This window comes from Callithrix jacchus, chromosome 15, assembly GCF_049354715.1.
Source record: "Callithrix jacchus isolate 240 chromosome 15, calJac240_pri, whole genome shotgun sequence".
Taxonomy (NCBI): domain Eukaryota; kingdom Metazoa; phylum Chordata; class Mammalia; order Primates; family Cebidae; genus Callithrix; species Callithrix jacchus.
This window is the reverse complement of record NC_133516.1, coordinates 27,128,425-27,148,662: the sequence shown is the minus strand read 5'-3', so window position 1 is coordinate 27,148,662 and position 20,238 is coordinate 27,128,425. Positions and strand designations below refer to the sequence as shown.

The 20,238-nt window shown below is 38.9% G+C and overlaps 2 protein-coding genes across 7 annotated transcripts in view; both read right to left on the bottom strand.

Annotated features, from left to right (window-relative positions):
- The window catches only part of TCAIM (T cell activation inhibitor, mitochondrial), an 86,754-nt gene extending 85,198 nt beyond the window's left edge, over positions 1-1,556 (bottom strand). For 5 of the 6 annotated variants that reach the window (XM_008981489.5, XM_017964833.4, XM_008981488.4 and 2 more), the window contains exon 1: positions 852-942. The gene's annotated coding sequence lies outside the window, so the exon portion shown is untranslated. Of the gene's footprint in view, positions 1-851; positions 943-1,370 lie in introns of those variants that run through there. The other variant, XM_002758259.7, reaches the window with a different exon arrangement.
- A 6,215-nt stretch (positions 1,557-7,771) lies between these two features.
- The window catches only part of TOPAZ1 (testis and ovary specific TOPAZ 1), a 91,607-nt gene continuing 79,140 nt past the window's right edge, over positions 7,772-20,238 (bottom strand). Inside the window, exons 17-20 of the mRNA XM_035275014.3 lie at positions 18,213-18,377; positions 16,199-16,402; positions 11,373-11,556; positions 7,772-8,073 (exon numbers count right to left, since the gene is read on the bottom strand). Coding sequence (XP_035130905.3) covers positions 7,854-8,073; positions 11,373-11,556; positions 16,199-16,402; positions 18,213-18,377 — 773 coding nt within the window. The 3' untranslated portion in view covers positions 7,772-7,853. The remainder of the gene's footprint in view (positions 8,074-11,372; positions 11,557-16,198; positions 16,403-18,212; positions 18,378-20,238) is intronic.

Below are 20,238 nucleotides of genomic sequence, written 5' to 3'. Positions count from 1 at the left end.
TGTAATGATTACTTTGTAATGACCGTAAATGTAAACCATTGTAAATGATTACTTGAATGTACTTAATAGTGATAGCTTTTTTCATAAAATGAAAATTTTTAATTTTACCTAAAATTTGTGCTAAGTGAGGCATTATATCTTCTGTGCAGTTTCAGACCGAATTTGGTGGAAAGATGTGTAAATCGGTGAAAAATCCAAATTATGAGAGAATACAAAACCGTTTTGTTTTGCTTAAATTACTTTCGACTAACACAGAAAGAATAACTAAAAGTGTGTGCCAAATAGAGCTCTCAGGATTGAGCTTTGACCATTTGGCACAACTTTCATTTGAAAGTAATTTATTTGAACAAAATTAATCTCATGCCACTCTCATTTGAACAGTGACTTCCCTTAGTGACTATCTCGTAAGGTTTCTGAAAGCAGTTACATCAAGGAGGGATAAAAGCGGTAATTTTCATGGTTTTTCAGTTTAATATGTACTTCTTAGAGTGGGGAAAAGGGTAAAGAAAAAGAGCAAAAGCAGGAAATACTATTAGATAAATTAGCCTAGATTCTGTGGCTTCCTTTTCTAAATCTTGCTATGAGATTTAGTTCGTGACAATTTCCTGTAAATAAAGACCTCGGTAAAACGTTAACTCACAAACAATAAAACCTAAATCGTCTTTGCATTCTCATTTTCAAAGCGAGTGAAAAATATAGATGCGATGCGGTTACTGCGCCCCTGGCACTCTGCCTCAATTCAAAAGTTAGCACGTTGCGCTAAGGTGGCTCTTAGCTCTCCCCTCAGACCCCGCTTCCCCACGAAAGGAGCAAGAATGCACCACCGGAGCCCCTCCCCTCCTACTCCTTACAGTTCCAGCACCGGTCCGACGCGAGGGCTTTGTCCGACCTGTTCCACCTCCCACCCAGTACACCCGGAGGGAGGACAGCCGCTCCTCCCGCAGGGCTGTGCGGGCGCGCATGCGCACCAGGGCGCGAGCCGGCCAACCAGCGCACGCCGCACGGCCCGGCGCTCCCACCTGCCCTCGCACCACTGGGCTACACGCTCTGACGGGCTCCTAGCCTCTGTGCTCTCTGAGCACCCCCAACCCTGTATTCTAAGCTGGGCACGTACAGCTCCACCCGCCCCCAACACCCTCCTCGCTCCGGCGACGGCAGAACGCTCAAGGCAAGCCCAGGCAGGGGGACGGGCTGCAGCTGACGCCCTCCTTGGGCTGGAGCGTGCCAGGCCTTCCCCCTACAGCGCCTGCGCGCAGCCAGGGCGCGGATTCAACCTTCGGTGGTGCCCTGCCCCTAGCTAACGTCAGCACCATGGTGACGGCTCCATCTTCCTCGCTTGCTCTGAGGCCCCCTCTCCTCTGCGTTCCTACCGGCTGCCCTGAGGGGTCTCGGCGTGCTGGGCTGAAAGCTTTTAGGAGGCGCGAGCTAGCGCTCCAACTAGGCCAGAGGAAATCGGAAAATGGCCAGTAGGTGGTGGGTCCTGACCAAGGCCGGCAGGGAACGGAGAAAGGCAACCGAGCACGCGCTGGATCCTGGGGAAGAAAGGGAAAGCGGGTGATGGAGGGCGCGCGCACGCGCCATACGAACCCTCGCCCCGGGCGCCCTGGGGGCAAGCGAGGCTCTGCGGGACTCCTGGAGCTGGTGCCGGGGTACAACTCTCAGTGGAGAGCCTCGAATGTTAAATGTCTCATATAAGTATTCTTTTTGGTTTTCATTGTATAAATATAGCTAACTTTTAAACATTTATTTTCCGGTCTACGTTGACCTTGGCCCTTTCAACACTTATTTTTAAACGTTAAGCATTCTCCAGTCAGCATGAGCGTTTTACTGTTTTTATTTTGTTCCTGTAACTTTGATTTTACCCCCAGAAACTGCCACAGATAAAATCAAGCAGACTATCCTTAGGCAAAAACTCCTTACTTGGGGAATTTAGAAGTAACTAAACTTCCCTGTTATCTAAAGCCAGCATCTAGTACCAGGCTTCTTCTCCCAAAATTTAAAAGTAACTAGAATTCTAAACTAACTAGAATCTCCAGAATGCACGCGTGTCAAAACTCATTATGCACCTCTTGCCATCTGCTCCATGCCCCAATCATCCCCTGCCTCCACCATCCAGATACGCTTCTGTACTTGCACAGAAGTTACACATGCGCCACTAGTACAGAGTACTCAGAAAATTCCCCCACATATTTTGCCTCTCCACAAGCTGGCAAATGGAGATTTGGGAACAATTCCAGTTCATATCCCTGTTTCAATGTCTGATCTTTGTCACATTCAATCCAAGTTGGGTTTAGTCAGGATCCCTCTAAGTTCATTCAAGAATGTTTGGCTTTATTGCCTTTGATTCAACCTGGCAAAACACATTTGTAGTATTATTTGCTGTTCCCACGAAGAAAAATAACGCATATGGTCTTTAGCTCAAGCTTGGGTGGACGAAGCTCAGCTGGCAACCCTAATAATAGAGGCGGGGCAGAAGCTGTCCATGACACAGAATTCAATTGGCAATACCAGGCTGCCAATGCCCGCCCAAACAGTGATAGGCAGACAAGATTATATGATAACTGGTTTGTTAGAAGGAAAAAGACTAATAAAACCTGTTAATTTTTCTAACTTATGAGAGATCACTCAGGAGCCAAGAACCCTGCACTTTTGTCCAAGCTACACTGATGGAGACCATACATAAATATACAAATTTAGACCCTGAAAGCCCTTTCTGGCCATATATTTTATAAGTCAGGCTTCCCCGGACATCAGACAAAAACTCCAAAAATGAGAGCAAGGCCCATAAACTCCCTTTTGTGCTTTATTAAAAGCAGCCTTTAAGGTTTTCAATAATGAGGAGGAAACATCAAAAAGAAAAAAAAAGGCTCAATTAGAGGAGGAAAATGCTGTCACCAAGCTAATTACAACGAGACAGCTAATGCTCCTTCTTTTTCGTTAGCCAATAACCCCAAGGCTCATCCCCATAACACTAACAGAAAGGGGAGGCCTGTCGTTACTGCAGGAATCAAGGACATTGAAGTTGAGAATGTCCTAAACCTCCAGGTTACAAGCCATCCCTAGGACCCTGTCCTCACTGCAAACAGGACCCGTCCTCACTGCAAATTGGAAGAGTGTCCCTCCCTCCCTCGTGAAGGCGGGCCACCTCTTCCTTCTAGGCTATGACAGCAACAACCTCACCAACCTACCTGATAAGGGGATCCTGCAGAACGAGGGTGAGGGCAAGGGCAAGGGCAAGGGCAAGGCCAAGCACCTCTAACTCTATTCCTGGAATATGATCAAGTCTCTTGAAATGTCAGTCATCCTTCCTCTAGATGACTGACGGGGCCTTGAAGCCATCCAGGCCCCTGTATTTTCCATCGCTATGGATGAGCACAGGGTAAATCTGATTGTGGCTGAGTATGAGTAACAGGTAATGTTACTCATAGATACAAGGGCCAGTTATTCAGCTTTAAACATTTACTATGGCCCAATATGCCAGTCCTCCATTTTCCTCATGGGCATTGATGGAAAACCCCAATGAAGCTGTTTCACACAGCCACTTCCTGGTAAAATGAAAGGCTTTACTCCTTTTTAGCCAAGCTGCCCTGTTCCATTATTAGGTTGTGACTTACAAAATTACAGGCTAATTTACAGCTAAGACCCCACCATCTAGCTGTATTAACACTTCACCAGAAGAGCTCCTGCAGCTTTTCCCAGATAGTAATCTACTTCAGTATGTGGATGATTTACTAATCTGTAATCCTAACAAGGCTGTTCCAGACCAAAATACAGTATTAGTACTAAACAAACTTGCTAATTGTGGGTACAAAGTATCTCCTTCTAAAGCACAGATATCCACACAAAGCGTTCAATTTTGGGGTCATATTTTAATCCCCAGTGAAAAAGCCTTTGTAGTGCTTGTAAAGATCTTAAACACAACTGTGGCAACTAAACAGCTTCAGTCATTTTTGGGTAAGGCTGGGTTTTGCAGAATATGGATCCCTTCCTTTGGGTTCATAGCAAAACCTTTATATGAAGCCCTCAAGGGAACTGAGGAATAGCCTGTATTCTGGACTAATATGAGGCATGCTCTAAACACTTTAAAACAGGCTTTAATCTTGGCCCTGACTTCAGCCCTACCAGATCTGACTAAGCCTTTCTTTCTGTATGTACATGAACAAAAGGGAATAACTGGGAGTCTTTGCCCAAGATTAAGGGGCCCTCTAAGGGCCAAGTGCCCTATAGCATATTAAAAAAAAAAACTTTAGACCTAGTATCCCAGGGATGGCTTAAGAGCCTTAGCAGCAATGGCCTCTTAGTCCAAGAGGCCTTAAAAATGTATTACCTGCCCCTCCTGGATGCTTATGGTTTTGTGGCACTGCTATTCATTATTTAAACCCTTTTCAAGCTTTGGCCCTATCCCACCTTGATAATTCTCTTCATTATGATGATTGTACTCTGGGTACAATAGCTATTGCCCAAATCACTGTCTTAAACATAACTTCCAATCTAGAATCTCATTCTAGAAGAAAAAGGGCCTTAGGACTTACTGTTGGAATAGTGGGAATTATTACAACTCTTGCTCCTTGGGGAAATTGTACTTATCTTGAAATCACACTATGGGAACTTACTGCCTCCCTCAAAATAGCTTAGCAAAAACTAGTGCAAGTTTATCAGCACTAGAAAAGTCTTTAGACTCACTAGCAGGAAAGGTTTTTTTTTTGATAATAGAAGAAGAGCTCTAGATTACCTCCTAGCTGAACAAGGAGAAATCTGTCATTAACCAAATCTATTGCACCTACATTAATGTGTCTGAAGAAGTGGAAACTGATGTCCAAGAAATTTTCAAACAAACCACATGGCTACACACACTTTCTCAAAGTAACCCAAACTAGGCCAAAAATCACCTGGCTTCTCCCATTCCTTGGACCTTTATTCCTCATCATTCTTCTTCTAATATTTGGTCCCGGGCTCTTTAATGCTCTGATTAAGCTTCTATTTTCCAGAATACAATGATTCATCTGCAGATGATTATGTAATCCCAATACCAGCCTGCAACAGCAACTTCCACTTATATGGAGTCTCTTAATGGAATCCAGTGTCTCCCTGTCCCCAATAAGTTTTCCATGAGCTTCATGACAGACAGCAAGAAAGGGAAAAATGCAACTTATCCCCTCAATGCTCCCTTTCAGCAGGAAGTAGCCAGACAGACTTGATACCCCTTTTCACTGTGCTGTTTTCCCCTTTCCTGAAACCCAAATAGGCAGCAGGTACACAGGAGCATGGGGGAATAGAAAGGGTCAAAGATGTGACCAAGATATCTGTCAGAGGGAAAATAAGAGTGAAGATCACCTGGTGGCCATCAAGCAGACTATCTGCAGGCAAAATTCCTTACCTGAGGAATTTAGAAGTAATTAGACTTCCTCAGCTTTATCAAAAGCTGGCATCTGGTACCAGGCTTCTTTCCCCCAAATTTGTAAGTAACTAGAGTTTCTATACATCTCCAAATGCACACGTCAAAACTCATTGTGAAACGCTTGCTGACATCAAAGCACCAAAATATCTACAAATGTAATCATTTATCATTATCTACATGGCTAATATGGTCCAAATTACCATCAAGCTCCTGCTTTAAGGTCTACAAATACTCCTCTAAGGAAAAATCCACTGAGGCAAGCTAAGTCCTCTCTTGCTGAAGCACCCTGCTGCATCTTTCCGCAGCATTCTTTCTATCTAATGAAACCTCCTTTTCAAACCTATACTGTTGTCAGTAAATTCTTCTTACTACCCGAGAGCCTACATTTTTGTTGCTGGGGCTCTGACACCTCACCCAGCAATTAACACTCCTTTCCCTTTTCTATCATTTGGCACTGCTGATAGGCAAAAATGCCTTTATTTGTTCCAGCAGTAAGCCTCTTATCATTAGAAACCAGTCTAGTCACTTGTGATCCCTTCCATCCAATCCCGTTTTTCCTAAAAGCTTAATTTATCCCTTCTCTCCTGCATCTTCATCCTGATACATCTTTGCCACCAGCATCTCAGCAGTCACTTATTTCTCTAATTCCTTTCTTAGGGTTCAAGTTATCATTTGTAGAAATGACTAATTACGAATGGCCCACTTTTTATTCTCCCCTTGCTTTCAAAGGTGTCTCAAAATGATCTCTAAACCTAATTCATTTCCTAGGTGCTCCACTGAAGTAATGGCAGGTTATAGTCACCCAGCTCCTTTATACTAAAGAACTGGGTATCTTTCTGGACGTCTCTTGCCTCACTTCCCCATATCCCATTTGTGATAATATTCATTCCACATTTCATCCACAGTAATCAGGCATTCTAGCAAGAGCTAGGATTTAACTTTCCTAGTATTGTGATGTTGCAAACTTATTCCAATGATGCTGCTATTTACCATATTTTGAGAACTCTCTTAAGAAATACTTTTGGTCCAGCCAGGCATGGTAGTCCATGCCTATAATCCCAGCACTTTGGGAGGCCAAGGTGGGCAGATCGCTTGAGTCCAGGAGTTCAAGACCAGCCTGGGCAACATAGCAAAACCCCATCTCAAAAAACAAAAACAAAAAACAAAAAAACCGAAAACCCACAAAAAATAGCTGGGCATTGTGGTGCATACCTGTAGTCTCAGCTACATGGGAAGCTAAGATGTGAGAATCACTTGAGCCCAGGAGGTTGGGTTGGCAGTGAACCGTGATCATGCCACTGCACTCCAACCTGGGCACAGAGTAAGACACTTTCTCAAGGAAAAAAGAAAGAAAGACTTTCAGTCCACTTAGTCACAACTTGTTACCTTATTCATACTTTTTTCTCTAAACAATTTTAAATTATGGTTTAAAGTATCAAATTAGGCCAGGCGCTGTGGCTCAAGCCTGTAATCCCAACACTTTGGGAGGCCGAGGCGGGTGGATCACGAGGTCAAGAGATCGAGACCATCCTGGTCAACATGGTGAAACCCCGTCTCCACTAAAAATACAAAAAATTAGCTGGGCACGGTGGTGCGTGCCTGTAATCCCAGCTACTCAGGAGGCCGAGGCAGGAGAATTGCCTGAACCCAGGAGGCGGAGGTTGCGGTGAGCCGAGATGCGCCATTGCACTCCAGCCTGGGTAACAAGAGCGAAACTCCGTCTCAAAAAAAATAAAGTATCAAATTAAAGATGAAGACTACCACCTTGGAGAATTTGCTACAGATTCTGAATATGACTTCTAAAGAGGAGTTTTAACTTCCTAAATTGGTTTGAAAAGAATAATCTTTGTTTAACTAATTAAGTTCTGGGTATATTTGTTTAAAATAATTGCTTTTAGTCATATCTACTGTAATGTACATAAATTTTCAAAACTCATCTAGTATTCTAAGATACACTAAAGGAAAACCATTTTGAGAGTAATTTAAACTTTTTTGGTATAATTCAGAAAGCATTCTGAATTTTAGTGTTTATTTTCACTATTATCTCTATTACAGATGTAGTATAGCTTCAGAGACTGGACTGAGAACATCTAAACTTATTTTACACCTCTAAATGTTTTTCTGAAAACTTCAGTTACCTGCTTGCATATTTTCCCAGTTATGTTTCCCACTTATTAAATGCTGCACAGTATTCAGTTTTGGATTTCAGAATAAATAGGGATTTATCATGCTTAGTTTCTCTGAAAGTCAAAAAGTAACCTGAAAAGTCACTTTTCAGTGTGAATAAAATCACTGAAAATTAAATATCAATAACAATTTTTAGTGCTTTAAAACTATTAACTTGCTGTAAGTCAATAAAGTCAAAAAGCTGAATATGGTGAAACTGTCTTTATTTTTATTGCCTTTTATTTTCAACAATGATTACTTGAACGTAAAAAAGAGCAGACTTTATTAACTAATGGTTACTGAAAAGCCAAACCTTTCCAGCCCACTTCATATTCTCTTTTAACCATTTCAGGACAGAACAATGTTCCAAACTATAAACCTGTTCCTTATTAATATTGACAGTCATGTGTTTGATGAAAAGCTTTGGATCCGATATACGAGCAGCCATAATTAACCTTTCTACTGCGGCTTGATAATCATCATTCCTCTGAGACTGGTTGTTTTCACACCTATAAAATGAATAACTCATAAAGTCAGAAACTCTTTAAACAGATATGCTATATAGTTTCTTCAAAAGATAGTCATTTACATTTACTAGTACTAAGCTATGATAGTCTTTTCACTATATTCTTCTAAAAGTGGCTTTCAAACATTTTTGATCATGACCCACAGTAAGAAAGGCATTTTGCCCAGGGGTGGTGGTATAATCCTAGCACTTGGAGGCTCAGGTTGGGGGGATCGCTTGAGGTCAGGAGTACAAGACCAGCCTGAGCAACATAGTGAGACCTTCATCTCTACAAAAAATTTAAAAACTAGCTGGGTATGACGATGTGGGCCTGTAGTCCCAGCTGCTCAGGAGGTTGAGGTGGGAGGATGGCTTGAGCTCTGGAAGTTAAGGCTGCAGTTAGCTATGATTGCACCACCGCACTCCAGCCTGAGTGACAGAGCAAGACTCTTAAAAAAAAGACATATTATGACCCAGTATATACCTTCATACATAAACAATAAAAAGTTTCACAAAACAAGACTTACCCTGATGACAAAAACCCTGATTTAAAAAATAATGCTGGTTGTAACACCCTACATTGATTTCACCACACAAATAGTCTGCAACCCAGTTTGAAAAATACTGATCTAGAACACAGCTAATTACCTGTATCTTTGTATTCTGAAAGTTAATAACTGCAAAATTATTCATGAGAACGCATAAAATACTAAATGTAATCCAGTTTAGAATTAACATTCACATGTTAGTTTTACTTTGACACTGACTAATTTTAGTTATAAGCAAATACTTAATATGTAGCTAATGTTTGGTAATAAATTGTAGGGCCTTTATTACATTTCTGGTTATTTCCTTCAATCCTGATTTAAAGTGCTTTCTTAAGTGCTAAAATTAATTTTTCTAATAATTATTCTAACAGCTCTATCTGCAATCAATTGTGACTACACTGACTTGCATAAAATTCATACCTTATATAGCTTTTTCTTCTGGGGAAGGGAGTGGTAACTATTTAAAATAGAGATGTGGCTGTTACATTAAACATCACTTTTTTCTTTGTGTTCACTGCTTCCTACTCTTGGTACCTATGTGGTCCAGAGTGACAGGAGTAAGGACTTGCACTTGAAACAGGAACCAGTGGTTACAGGGAGGAAAGGCTTGTCAGGTGCCTTCCAGTACATTCTAGCTTAGAAAGAAGTACCCAGGAATCTGGTAGGTAGTACAGATGCCAACCATGTGCAGTTTTGAAAGTCTAAAGATGAATAACATTCTCATAGAGGTAAATGTAACAAGGCAGGGCTCAGCATGATTATAACAATAGAGAAAATACATTGGCTTGGACAAAGTCAAAGATTCATTAGGCATGTCACTAGTTATGCACTACAGTCACAAATACCTTCCAAATTCAAAAAATAAATAAAGAAGTTATATGTGTGTGGGGAATAGAAAGCTATGAGGAAAAACATGACCTAATTAGGATAATGAGCTTAGATGCCTTAGCCACCATAGTGCACGGTGGTAAATAAGGAAGCCCTTGGGGGGTAGGGGGAAAACATCTATAAGAAAAAAGGATAATTTTAGTTTTTTTTTGAAGGTAGAACAAAAATAATTTAACTCCTAATTCTTCTCCCCTTAAGTGTGGGTTGGACCAAAAGACTCACCTACACCAAACAAAGGAGAGCAGAAGTGACAGGATGTAACTTTGGATACTAGGTTGTTGGATGACAACTCTCCATAGGTCTTTTGAGTTTGTGAAGTTTTGCAAGAGTCACTGCCTACCCTTTGTTCTAAATTACAAGGATTACACAGTGAACAACCTTGAAAGATAAAGATAGTTTCTTCTTCTGGAGCAAAGGGCAGGTATGCTCACAGTCTTAGAAGATGGAGATAGTACGTCACTGCAAAGCAAAGGGCAGGCATGCTTATTACTCATAAAAGATTTGGGTCTCCTAAGCTGGGCACTCCTCTCCTGTTACAGAACTCATGGCATATGTAGGTATCCATGTGGACCCATCTATGGGACATAGGAGCAAGAGGAAATGATGCAAATATGTAGATAATCATGCTGTTTGCTGTACCACAAGTAATAAAATCCTCTGTTTCCAACACAGGAGTCTTATGTCTTATGCTACCATCTATGAAACTGTGGCAGGTTAGCTTGGAGCTTGCAATTAGGGTAAAATCTCAAACTCTTTACAGTTTTTGCTTGACATAGGTCACAAAAGACCTTGTGGCTTCCTCCTTGCTTTTTCTTTCTTGGATCACTCATTCTGGGAGAAATTCGCTGTCAGTAATATCATTTAACACTTAACCAACCTATGGAGAGGCCCATGTGGTGAACTGAGGCTTCCACCCAACAAGAAGGGAAGGATCCTCTAGCTCCAGCAAGCTATCACGTAGGTGACTGAAGTTTCTGACAACATCCTGACTCCAACTATGTGGAAAATCCTGAGCCAGTACCATCCAGCTAAACCTCTCTGAAATTTCTGACTGACAGATACTAAGATACTATTTGCTGTTTTAAGCCATTGGGGCCAGGGATAATTTATTCCACAGCAATAGATAACTAATGTAATTTTCAACCAGAGGATCTGGTTTGTCACACCAGTAAACTGAAGCAAAATTCTTGTCAAAAATCTCTAAAACAGGATTCCCAGGAGATCTTTATATTGCAAGTTTCCTGGATAAAGCTGACAATAAATCATATGGCATACCACCACTTAGGCACACCATCTACTGTATGCCTAAACTCTAGGACTCCAAACAAAATTATGTGAAAGGGTGTCACTCTGGTACAGTACCTAGTTTATAATATTTATGCATATATAGCATTATAAAATGTAGAAACTAGGCTGATGGCTTTATTTTCAATCGTATTCGTAACTGAACCTAATAAATGATCACGTATTTCCCTTTTAGATCCTAGTTCTTTGATCGTTTGAGTTGACCAGAGATAAAGATTTTTATAGGTACTGATCTCTAAACAGAAGAAAGGTTGGTACCTAAAAAGGATCCATCTCTTTGAACATCTTTGAATATCTGTATCTTTGAAGTTGCTAAAGTGTTTACTGAATGCTACTAAATTGTTCGGTTTTAAGCCTCAAACAGGTCTAATCCTTTCTCAATTTAAATGATAAGAGAGTTTGCAACACACACACACACACACACACACACACACAGTACATATATAAATATACACATAAATATATATGTATATATAAAAATACATAAAACATTTGCATCCTAGGGTGGGTGTGGGGAGCCATGATCTACATTCAGAATGCAGTTAAAGGTATGTCAACCAACCTTTTCAATACTATCTGTAGTATCTGTGTAGAAGTTCCAGGACTCTGAATACTACTAGCATTAGATACCATGAAGATTTCCATTGCTAAAAGCATTTCAATCTCAGATAAATAAGATGGAATTAGAAGAAGTTTTCGGTATAAATTTCCTTCCAGTTGTGGGTAGCAACCCAAGGAAAGAGCACCTGAAAAATCAAATAATAGGTCAAACTTTACTAAAACCCAATAGGAAAAAACTAGATTTCTGAAATACCCACAGGTGATAATTACTTACACAGAATAAATCTTCACATTAGAAGTAGATTAACAAATTACATGATAGTGAGAGCTTATACTCTTATATCTGACATTATTCTTTGTAAAGTGCTTTTGAAACATTAAATAAAAAGTGAGAAGGGCTGGGCGTGGTGACTCATGCCTGTAATCCCAGCACTTTGGGAGGCTGAGGTGGGCAGATCACAAGGTCAAGAGATCGAGACCATCCTGACCAACACGGTGAAACCCCATCTCTACCAAAAATACAAAAATTAGCTGGGCGTGCTGGTGTGTGCCTGTAGCCCCAGCTACTTGGGAGGCTGAGACAGGAGAACTGCTCGAACCTGGGGGATGGAGGCTGCAGTGAGCAGAGACTGCACCATTGCACTCCAGCCTGGGCAACAAGAACGAAACTCTGTTTCAGAAAAAAAAATGTTTTGTTAGGATAAGTTTCTTGAAGAAATCTTTCTAATGTGGGTAATGGCTACTGTTTGAATACCTGCCATGATGAGCCAGGTAAATTTACCCCAGTTTAACCTGACAATCTGCTACCTTTTAAATTAGGTACAATTCCTCCCATGTTATGGATGAGGGGCTTTGGTAAGCACTCAGGCTCTTCAAGCCTTCATGGGGTGCCCACTTTCTGGCTCCAGATTTTGGATTCCTAACCACTAGGTATTCCTACCTCCCTAGGTCACTGCCAGGAGCAACAAACTGTTATTGCTATTAACTATTATTTTATTGTTAACTATTATTTAAATTTTCTTACCAGAATTTAAAAATAGAAAATAACAAACTAAGGAGAAATCTACTAATATGATTTTTTTCACTCATAATGAAATGTGAAAAGAAAAATGCATTTGATTTTGGGGGTGGGAAGTAATGGAAAGACACACTAATAACATCTCTCTCCTTATTTCTCAGTTCTGAGAGAAAAGCAGTATTTTTAGGACAAGGGAGAACAAATCAGGAACACGGGGAAGGCAACTTTGCTGTCCCTGGACAATCTCCTCTTGATTAGTCTGGCATGAAAGCAAGGCAAAGCCATCAAGAAAGTAACAGACAACTCACAGGATGGACAAAATATTTGTAATTCACATATCTGAAAAGGGATTTGTATCCAGCGTGTCTATAAATGCATATGTAAACATGTATGTATGTATGAATACAGTCTTACAACCAAAAGAACCCAATCAAAAAAGGGCAAAGGATTTCATAGACACTCTTAAAAGAAAATATACAAATGACCAATAACTGTATGAAAAGGTCCTCAACATCATTAGTCATTAAGTATATGAAAACCAAAACTATAATGATATATTACTTAACACCCACTAGGAGGAAGGCTAAAATAAAAAATACAGTAGCAACTGTTGGTGAAGATATAAAGAAACAGGAAATCCCATACATGGCTGGTGGGAGTATAAATATAAAATGGTGCAGCTTCTTCGGGAAACAGTTTGGGAGTTTGGCAAAAAGCTAAATATAGATTTACTGTATTAGTCAGCAATTCTCCCAAGAAAAATGAATGCATATATACCCATAAAAAACTTATGTAAATATTCAAAGTAGCACAATTCACAATAGCCAAAAAGTGAAAACAACTCAAATGTCCATCAACCAAAGAATAAACAAATTCTATTCTATAGAATATTGTTTAGCAATAAAAAGGAATACAGTATTGATACATGCTACAACATTGAAATTTAAAAATACTAGTCTAAGAAGCCAGTCACAGTGGGTGTGGTGGCTCACCCATATAATTGCAGCACTTTGGGAGGCTGAGGTAGGAGGATCATCTGAGCTCAGGAGTTCGAGACCAGCCTGGCTAACATGGTGAAACCCTGTCTCTACTAAAAATACAAAATTAGCTAGCATAGTGGTGCATGCCTATAATCCCAGCTACTCAGGAGGCTGAAGCAGGAGAACCTTTTGAATCTGAAAGGTGGAGGTTGCAGTGAGTGGAGATTGTGCCACTGCATTCCAGCCTGGGTGACAGAGTAAGACTGTGTCTCCAAAAAAAAAAACCAGTCACTAAAACCCATGTATTGACTGATTCCATTATGTGATCTGTCTAGAATGGGCAAATTCATGGAGACAGAGAATAAATTAGTTATTGTAGGACTAGGGTGGAAGAGGAGACAACCAGGGAATGGAGAAGAAATGCTTATACGAAGTTTCTTTTCCTGGAGGTGTTAAAGATGTTTTAAACTTAAATGGTGGTGATGGCTGCATGACTCTGTGACTATACAAAAACAAATGTATTATATACTTTAAGTGAATGAATTTCATTATATGTGAAATTATCTCAATAAAGCCATAAAAAATACTAAAAGAAAAAAAGTTTTAAAAAAAGTCAAAACAAAGGCACTGGCACCAAGTCTTAACAGTGTCTTGAAGAAAGCTAGCCTTAAGTCCCAAATAAAGTACTACTAGACATTATTACATGCCATTGAAAGGCTCTTCCTGCAAGTGTTAAGCTATGTCTGAAGTAAATCCAAAAGGAGTTCCAATACTATTTTAATGTCAATGTTGTTAGTAAATGAGACATTTTGAAGACTGATCAGTGGCTATACATTACTCATTTGGCTATAATACTCATTTTTAATCATGGTTTATAATTTAGGTACATTCTTTAAAAAGCAAAAAGACTCTTTGCCCTGTAACCTCACTTGCATAAGTCTCAGACGTTATACTGCTTATGAAATAAGAAACGTGTGATTAGATAAAAGAAAAAGTTCCTTTGGGAGGCTGAGGCAGGTGGATAACGAGGTAAGGAGATCGAGACCATCCTGGCCAACATTATGAAACCCCATCTCTGGGCATTTCACAATGTTGTGAATTAGCTGGGCGTGGTGGCACATGCCTGTAATCCCAGCTACTTGGGAGGCTGAGGCAGGATAATCGTGTTGGAACCAGGGAGTTGAAGGTTGCAGTGAGCTGAGATCATGCCACTGCACTCCAGTCTGGCAAAAGAGCAAGACTCTGTCTCAAAAAAAGAAAAAAAAAGTTCCAATAACAAAGGTACTGTATTGTACATAGAAATTAATTGCTTTAACATACTGTTAAAAAAAATCTTTAAAAGTAATCCTTACTAGGACTGAATAGATTTGCACAATGAGGAATGATAGCTAATGAATATGAGGTTTCTTTCTGGTGTGAAGAAAATATTCTAAAATTGATTATGGTGATGGTTAAACAACTCTGTAAATACAGTAAAACCATTGACTTGTTTACATTAAATGAGTTATATGGCAATTGAATTATATTTCTATAAAGTTGTTAAAAAGTTTTTAAATAAATGATTGTTAGGATCCTTTAATATAAAATTTTATTTCCAACTACAAAATAGAAATATGTATAGAAATCTCATTTAAATGTCTGAGCTTATACTTGTTCCTGTGGCATATAAACACCTTCTGATAAATTATTCTCATTAACTTCAATTCTAGAAACTAAAATCACACACACACACATATATATGTGTGTGTATGGTTTCTAGAAGTCTGAAGGTAAGAGTTGAAACACAACCACAAAACTGAAATTAGGTATTATGAACAAACAGTTTTATCTTTCCTCTAAATTTCGGATCACCCCTTTTAAAAAACTCAGCTTAAAACTTCTTTTGATTATAACTTAACAAGAAACATATTTTACAGAATGACCCAGCATATATATGTGCATATATGAAACTAAAGTGAAAATTTTATCAAACAATTAACCTTACTACTCATAATGTGCCCTAATATTTTCTTTCCCATTTCATTGGGGAAAAAAAGTTACCACGTGCTAAACTGATCACAGCTGGTTGTCTGAAAAACAGGTAGCAGTGGCTAGGATGTTTGAAACATCTGGTACAGGGTGACACAGAGTAGGCACATAAATATTTGTTATATACATGAAAGTGGTAGAAATGGTAATTGAAGACAAATCACTGCATGAAGGCAAAAAAACAATTCTTTTCTAGCTTTAGAACCTACATGGAATTACTTTCTAATTAAAATACCTGCGAGGTGGCTTGGACTAGGGAAAGCACTAGTTTTCCAGGTTTATTTGTTAGAGAACAACAGCTGTAAATAGATTAACAACGTTCTATAACTAAAAGCCATGTGAAAAACATACCATGTTGCATTGTTATGGCAGCCTTTGTGCTTCTGTTGTGACCTGCTATTGAATATTCTTAGTTATAAGAATGAGGGATATAGCATAGATAAATGAAAACACAGATATTCTTTAAACTTCATTCTACCCAATTGTTTTACTCCTGTATTATTTATAAGGTATGCCAAACTGGTTCAATCCTGTCATTTGTTCCCTTTGCTCGCCCTCTAGTGGAAAAGCTAGTGTGCAAGAAATAAAGATTAAAAATTGGAAAGACTGGAAACAAGGAAAACAATTGGAAACAAGAGAAACAGTAGGTTTCAAAAGAGAGCACAGATCTATTGAGACCACTATATTTGAATATGTATTAATGCTCTTTTAATATATATAAATATCTAATCTTAAATATTATAAATTGTCAGATAATAAAATTATAAACCAATATATCAAAACATTTTAAAAGTAACTTACTTTTGTAGTGGGCTCTGGCTTTGAGCCATAAACAACTCCTTCCTAAAGAAGTAATTAATCTTCTAAGAAAGGAAAAATCAATAGGTACGCTCTTTGAAATCATGAATTCTGCCACAGAGGATGATGTACCAAGACTGTTGCTTTCTATACAGGAATCTAGAAGCTTATTAAAAAGAATGCTATATTGTGAGACTTCCACAGTTTCTGAAATGAAAAAAATGATATAATAAAATTGATTTAGTATCTCAAACTTTCATTTTATACGTCTTTTTCTTTCTCCTCTCCTTGACCTTTTCTTACCCATTATAGGAGTCATAGTCACTAAAACACAATCATCTTATATATTCTCTTTATTTTTCTTCTCCTTTTCCGAGACAGGGTCTCACTTTGTTGGCCAGGCTGGAGTGCAGTGGCATGATCTTGGCTCACTGCAATCTTTACCTCCTGGGCTCAAGTCATCATCTAGCCTTAGTCTCCTAAGTAAGTTGCGTCTACAGGTGTACACCACCAGGCCTGGCTAATTTTTATATTTTTTTGTAGAGACAGGGTTTCACCATGTTGCCCAGACTAGTTTCAGATTCCTGGGCTAAAGTGAACTGCCTGCCTTGGCCTCCCAAAGTGCTGGGATTACAGCCATGAGCCACTAGGCCCAACCTATCTTACATATTCTCTAAGTAAGAAACAAAAAAGCATTTGACAAAAGCAAAACCATTAACTTCCTTTGCAATGGAGAAGATAAAAAGCTTGACAAAGTTTCAGAGGCTGCATTAACACCTCTGTATTTGATCCCCACATGTGACTGTATCCATAATGTCTTGAATAATTTCTTGATTCTGTTTGCGTTATATACAGTTCAGACCTTAGCCTTATATATCCCTTGACTAAAAAGAAATCATCCCCTAATAAATATTTACTCTCAAATTTAAAACAATCCTTTAATGGGTTTTCTATTCCTTTAGTCACTCTTAGAGAAGTCATCTTAGAGACTTTTTTTTTTATTCCCTATATTCAGTCAGTTGGGTTTGTGAGCTAGACTGTAGTTCTTTATAGTTTTAGAATCTTTTAGTTAATCCAGGCCTTATCAGGAAATTAATCTCTCTACTTTTAGTCTTTCCCTAAACACTAACTTCCTGAAACACCAACTTCATTATCTCACTCCCTAGACCCAAAACTCTAGTGACCCCTTTTTATTATACACAAGAGAAGAAAACTCCTTTAGGTCTCCCAAACTCTGGCACAACGATCTGTCTAATCTCCCTATTACTACTTTGTTTTATTACCAACTAACTGTATATTAAGAGATTGCGAGATAGCAGCCATTAGCCAGGAATACCAAGGTAAAGAAAATATTACCACCGTGACTGAGATCACTCTGTAGAAGGAGAAACAGGTAAGAATGCTAATTATAATACAGGAGCATAGTGGAATTAAGTGGAAAAATAAAAATTTATAAATAGTATGATGAAAGTACTGAGGGGAGGCCCTGAAGTTAATATTTTCATCATCCTCTGAACCTATCACACAGTTCCTTCTTGACCCAAAGCTTTTGCTCATGGATACCCAACATTCAAGGGTACTAACTACCATTGCCTACACTGGTATTTTTTGGAGCTTGGCATCTGTTTCATTTCTTCCATTTCATTCTGGTTTACCTGTATTCCTAGTTAATGTAAACTAAGTTCTGCATTTATTCAGTGATAAGAGAAAAAGCTTGCTCGGGGCATTTAAACATATTATTTGCTGATGACTTGGCAGAAGTAGGAAAAAAGGAATGAAAAAAATGTTTCTCTTAGGAACTGCTGGCAAACAACAAAAGATAAACATCTCTGATTTTTTTTTTAACCATCAGGAAAACATATTCAATTTGCAGAGAACACATTGTACCTAAAACGACTTCATTGAAAAATATGCTGGAATAGAAAACTCAATCAAAACAGGTGGACAACTGTTTCTTATTAACAGTTAAACACCAGATGGGCAATAGATAATTAAGTTAGACTTTTAAAAAACATACCTTGAGAATTCTGAAAACCTGGTAGATTCTGCAAAACTTCAAATGCCTGTCTAAAAAGGCTCTTGGCTAAGATGTCATGTGCAATTGTACAGAGCAAATTATGTCGATTAAGCACATCCAGCCTATCACAAGGCCACAGAGGCGTATTGATTATCCATTCTGACTCTTACAAAAAGAAAAAATACAAATATTTTATACCATTAAAATGACACTTAACAGTAAAATCACAACTAATATTCCAAAATATCTTTTGGAGAAATAGGCAAAACTTAAATATGTGTACTCAGAGAAGATAACCATGGCTCAAACTTATTAGAAATAACTGATATAGTGATAATCATCATTGGAAGAAGATGCAAACTAATGGCCACTTTCTTATACTTATTTTTAATTAATTCTTCTTCTAAGTGTACTAGTCTATTACCAATTTTAAAGGTAATGTTTATTTTTTTTTTTGAGACAGAGTTTTGCTCTTGTTACCCAGATTGAAGTGCAATGGCGCGATCTCGGCTCACTGCGATGTCCGCCTCCTGGGTTCAGGCAATTCTCCTGCCTCAGCCTCCTGAGTAGCTGGGATTACAGGCACGCGCCACCATGCCCAGCGAATTTTTTGTATTTTTAGTAGAGACGGGGTTTCACCATATTGACCAGGATGGTTTCGATCTCTTGACCTCGTGATCCACCCGCCTCGGCCTTCCAAAGTGCTGGGATTACAGGCTTGAGCCACCGAGCCCGGCCAGGTAATGTTCATTTTTATACAAAAAGTTCAGATTATCATATTTGCTTTAATATAAAATATTCATGTGGACAAGTTTAACAATTTCACAATAAATACATAGTTTAGTTTTGGTGTTACTGGGGAATATACTTTTTTTTTTTTTTGAGACAGAGTTTTGCTCTGTCACCCAGGCTAGAGTGCAGTGTAGTGGTGTGATCTTGGCTCACTGCAACCTCCGCCTCCCCCAGGTTCAAGTGATTCTCCTGTCTCAGTCTCCCGAGTAGCTAGTACTACAGGCGCATGGCACCATGCCCAGCTAATTTTTTGTATTTTTAGTAGAGATGGTGCTTCACTGTGTTAGCTAGGATCGTCTCCATCTCCTGACCTCGTGATTCACCCGCTTTGGCCTCCCAAATTGGTAGGATTACCAGGCATGAGGCACCACACCTGCCCAGCCAGGGAATAGCATTTATTAACAATTTCTGTCTATTTTAAAAACAATTTCTATTATGAAATCATTGTTGTATATAGAAGAACATCTAATATATGTTATAAAAGCATAACAATAAAATTAACTCCTATGTGCCCATCACACCCATCCTAGGACTCTCAGACCAACAGATCTCAGAGCTTCTTTTAAAAAAGAGAATATTATCTATAATGCTGAAGTTCCTTAATTTCTGCCCTGATTTTCACATTGAGAAAAACAATGGGAGACTGTATTACAGAACACTGAGGTGCTAAAATGTAGAAATGTAAATATTTTATCGTTTACTTAATTTACTCAATCATTATACACATAATGAAACATTACTATACATAACATTCAAATCACATTTTGGTGCTCTTTTTCAAATGGACTAAATTCAGACGTAATCCTTTTCTTTTGTGGTCTTCCCAGCACAGTGAATATAAAAAGTATTGAAGAAAAAGTTAATAATTCAAATACATGATAACAAAAGTAAGCTTTCAGTATCCAGTATCCAGTATAAAGCTGTAAAAAGGAGCTCGTTTTTCAATTACTGGAGCTCACTTGATGGACTGATTGACTTAACGGAGTTATACTATGTGTTAGGAACGTTCTAAGTGTTTTAAGAATATTAACTCACTTAGACACTATCATTAATTTACTCCTACATTTGCTGAAATTTTAATATGTGGAGAAATGTAAATGAACTTAATATCTTCAAAGACTGTATGGTCATCTGTTAAACATAATTCCCATTAAAAGTAAAACTGTTGGCCGGGTGCGGTGGCTCAAGCCTGTAATCCCAGCACTTTGGGAGGCCGAGGTGGGTGGATCATGAG